At 33.2% G+C, this 4,676-nt stretch overlaps 1 protein-coding gene across 1 annotated transcript; it reads right to left on the bottom strand.

Annotated features, from left to right (window-relative positions):
* Positions 1-1,086: 1,086 nt before the first annotated feature.
* LOC134243577 (uncharacterized) lies at positions 1,087-3,122 on the bottom strand (the record flags this gene model as incomplete). The annotated part of the gene is made up of 3 exons (XM_062725832.1): positions 2,696-3,122; positions 2,263-2,418; positions 1,087-1,228 (listed from the first exon to the last, which is right to left on the bottom strand). Coding segments are annotated over exons 1-3 (456 nt in total), but the record flags the coding sequence as incomplete, so codon positions are not given.
* Positions 3,123-4,676: the final 1,554 nt, after the last annotated feature.

Below are 4,676 nucleotides of genomic sequence, written 5' to 3'. Positions count from 1 at the left end.
AAACAAGGATACATTAGTGTCGTCTTCCGGAATTTGACATGTACCCGGAGTGGGTTTTAGGTCACGCTATCAATATTAATAGGAGGCGGGGCTATCGATCAGTGTCATTGTTGACATTTCTCTCTCTCTCCATCTCTCTCTCTAGAAATTTGAATACGTGTTTGGAATATCACAACGATGTCATTATGATTTTTTTAAAAATGTGCATGAGGACACGCAAAATAAAAACAACATTTAATGTGCTAAATTCTGAAAACAGCACCAAACATAGTGATTTACATCTAGGTCAGGTTGAAGAATACAATGTAACTGTTTCCGCGAGTACACTCGCAGGTGGACATCACGTGATGAATTGTAATATTTAACAGGTCAATCGAAGTCGTAACAATGGAAGCGAGAAGTTTGTTTGGAACATGTTTTTTGTTAAATTAAGTGTCAGCGCACGTTTGTCAGCTCTTCTCCTTTTAATATGACATTATTTTGTTCAATATACAACTACAGTTTTCGTAAGAATAGCCGACAAACATGCGCTGACTATGTATTCAGACGGTGAAAAATGCGTGACCCTGATTATCTATTGATATTCATCAAATCTTCAGGCACCATGCCTTCGATATTTATTTAGTTTACCTCGAAAAGAGCATTTTAAATTCACATCCGTACCATAAATACACAGTTAAGATATCGGGGGTTTATATGATGGAAAAAAAATTAACATTTTATGGAACTTAAATTTGCAGCATTTTTTCTGGCTAGTTAAGTCCACCCATTCTTTATCCATTTGTTTGGTACTCTGGGCTATCGAACAATGAAGGAATTCTTTCTTATGCCAGTGTCTACAATGACACTGGACATTTATACGTTCTCACCCGGAGGATCTGTCTCCACGTCCCACAGTGGATTTGAACCTGCTACCTAATTATCAGCTCCGTACTCAATGACCTAGACCAGACACTCTAAGCACTGCCCCATGTGGGAAACTATAAAGTTTTATTACAGGACTGCTAACCATAATACATTTACAGTATACAATATAACTCAAAATTATTATCAGTGACAGATACCACTAAGAGATTTCCCACTAACCTCTCCAACAGTTGCCGTCATCAGAGATGGATTAGTTTTAAAATGTGTACAATCTCCCTGTAACTTGTATCTTAGATCTGGTACACTGGTTGTATCTACTCCATCAAGAGTCATTGTCACTTCTGGTGAAGCATCTCCACTCCTGCAACATATAAATTCATTATTATTTCATTTCCATAATTATTATTTCTTTTAGGGTTTTGATAGTTAAGAAATAAAAATCTAAATTCATGCGTCATAAAATACTTGCATATAAATATGATTTTAGATTCAGAGTATATATAGTGACAAGCACATTACATGTATTTGCTTTATTTTTACTCTTGTGATAAAATCATCAAAATTAAACTAATTGGACATGAAATGGTTAAGACAAGAGGTCCATGGACAACGATGTTCACTTGAGTTACCATGGCCCCAATGTTCTTCACCAGAGCTACTCCATTATAATACCTACCATTGTCACATCCTACCACCCAGGGTTCATAATTAAAACAACTTAGAATCTATAGTATCTCGAAAGATTCCACATTATTTTCAGCTTTTCTGGCCCAATGGTTCTTGAGAAAAAGATTTTTCCTATATATAATTTCAATATTGTACTTTGGTTTTCTATTGTGGCCCCACTCAATTAAGTCTGCAATAAAATGTAACATATACCTACATGCATGTGTTTGCATTGATGCCTAAAAATTGGGGACCATTTTATTCCAACCTTGAAAAATTTTGTTGTGCGCTATGATCCAACATTTTCAATTCTGAATTTGAATCATGAACCCCCACAGCATCACATTTTGTTGACAGGTATGCAAATGAACATTTTATTTTTTAGTTATTTACTATATGAGATGTACAGCAAAACTCATTTAGTACGAAAATGGATGTTGCGAATTCACAAATACAGTGTAGGGAAGTTATCTTGGATCTCCAGCTTTATAAATTTAACTTATTCCTTTAACCTTAATAGGGATATAATGAATTACGGATATAGCGAAGTAATTTCATGGGTCCCAGTGACTTAAATATGATCAAGTTTTACTGTATTTTTATGTGAGTAACTGATTACCTGTTTAATTAACCAATATCTGCATCGTTCGACGGTTAACACGTTAACCAGGTACACGTTGCCAACACCAATTTAAAACTTTAAATGTTACAAGCTTAACACACACTCACATTGAGTTCAATAGGAATATCCTGCTGAAGAAGACCAGAAGCTGACAGAATTCCCCCTCCACTCCATGTCTCCCATGGGAACTCCACTCTCTGATTAGGTCAGAATAATACTCAACATACTCCAAAATAGCTGTATGCCAAAAGCTAAAAAGGTGCCTATAAAAATAAAAAATCATTTTACATAGATTATGTCATGTTTATCTGTAATTGTTTATTTATTCAGCACAAAGTAAAGTATTCATACATGCCTTGCCACTTACTGCATTACAGTGATAAACAACATATTTCTTCACCTCCCAAGTGAAAATGAAAGACTGTAATGAAATCATGTTTCATATTAATCTCAGCGAAATGGGTAGGGACTAAAATTTTGGTCAGATGTCAGACCAAAATTTTAGTCTCTACCCCCATCTCGCTGAGATTAAATTCATACCAGGAGAGATTATCGAATGATGAAGTAGATCCTTTTGCCGACATTTCATCTTTAATTTTTGCAATTGCTTGTAGACATTTTTCGGTTTCTTTTACAACAGCAAATGGACTCAATGAATCAATATCAGAAAATTCTTCATCTACATCTAAGCTCTGCATGCACTTTTTAGTTGATTCCACCAGAATTTCCTTAATCTCAAGAAGTTTAGTCCACAACTCAGCAAGATCTTCGATACCAAGTACCAAGTACAAGTCTTTCAGGGCTGATTCATATAAATCGGCTAATTCTGTTGCTTTGTCGTCATATATGATTCCAAAAGATTCTAATTTACTAATATCCCATTCTGATACACGGTCTTCACAAAACCTAGCACATTTCACTCGGGTGGTATAACTGTCATCACTCTCGTAAGTCTGTGAGCTTGAGGATGATCGGGTGCACGATGTTTCGGCACCGCGACGATTCGGCACTTCATCGCAAAGACGTTTCGGCACCCCGATGTTTCGGCACCGCGACGTTTCGGCACTTTTATATGACGTTTCGGCACCTCGATTTTTTTTAGAAGAAAATAAATCGTTTTTTTTTCTAAGTCTGTTTTTGTTATAATTTTTACATCATATTAAATAATATAGTAAAAACTGGTTTGATAATTTATTTATAAGGTGAATTTAGTAAAACTGAATTGCTTTTTTTCAACTTATGTACATGTGTTTGTAAACAAGGCATGTTTGGTCTTTCAGATCAATTACAAATTTTTAAATGTCAAAGTTATTATAAAATTGTCAACAGAATATATTTTCAATGAGAGTAGAATAATAAAGGTATACCTAGCACACAGGGTATAATCCGTAATGTGTCAAATTCTTGATGACAGTTGAGGGGGGTAAAGAAAAATTCGAGTAAATTCAATAGTGCAATGTGTCACTTTTCCCAATACACAAGATATAACGCAAGGTGTCAGAAAATGAGGGGCCTATATGAAGGATTCTACATGATTTCAATGTATCACTTGTTTCCAAACATCACCAGAAGAAAACCAGAAATGACAGGTATGTAGAAATATATATCTATTTATGTTGCAATATAACAATGCATAGCTTTAAACTTGATTGTATTTTGTGTTGAAACTTAAAAATAATAAAACGCTTGATTAATTTGAACTGAATATATAAAAATATATATCGTATAATTAAAAAAAGAGTATATTTTACGAGTATATATTATCATGCTCAAAGGTATTACATGTATTTTTAAATAAGATAAATTAATTTGTTGAAAATGCGAAGGAAAAAAACAGCTGCGTGGCAATGATATTTTTCTTGATAGAAATATTTAATTATAAGGTTAGACAGTGTACATTAAAAAAATAAGATATGATTGTTTATGCATGCGATGAATTATATAGTACCGTAATTTTCATGAAATACTCAACTCTTTTACTTCCATAGAAATGAATGACATAAATTAACAATTTAACATTGATTACAGTAATATTTTATAGACGTCTGCATCATAATAATGTCATGTGGATTTTTTATTCAAATAATTACAATTTTCTATAAGAGATGAATATAGTGATCATTTATCAAGTGTGCTGCATCCGTATAATCTTTAAGTTTTACTGCTTAATTATACGACCTCATGTAGATTTCTGTGAAGTCTGCTGCTGTTAGAATTTATTGCATATACAGTGTAAGTTATCACCTCAATAATTTCCAGTTTGGCAGTAATGTGTTAAGTGATAATTAAAAGCTGAATAGATTGATTAATGCATACAGAAAGGCAGGATTTTGAACTTGTCAAGGTTTCTCAAATATTTGATAAAATCTGGTATGTTCATTATAAAGCAAAATTAGTCACATACATATAAATCTTGGCTTTTTTTTTTTTTTTTTTTTTGCAGGACCGTACGTTCTTACTAGAAATACATGCAATAATTATAATTTAAACAACTAATCCCTATTATATAAATCATGGAAAG

Source organism: Saccostrea cucullata, unplaced genomic scaffold (genome assembly GCF_032062105.1).
Source record: "Saccostrea cucullata isolate Sc308-1 unplaced genomic scaffold, CSIRO_AGI_Scuc_v1 ctg13733, whole genome shotgun sequence".
Lineage (NCBI taxonomy): Eukaryota > Metazoa > Mollusca > Bivalvia > Ostreida > Ostreidae > Saccostrea > Saccostrea cuccullata.
The sequence above is the reverse complement of the archived record's forward strand: the minus strand, read 5'-3'. Positions and strand labels throughout refer to the sequence as shown.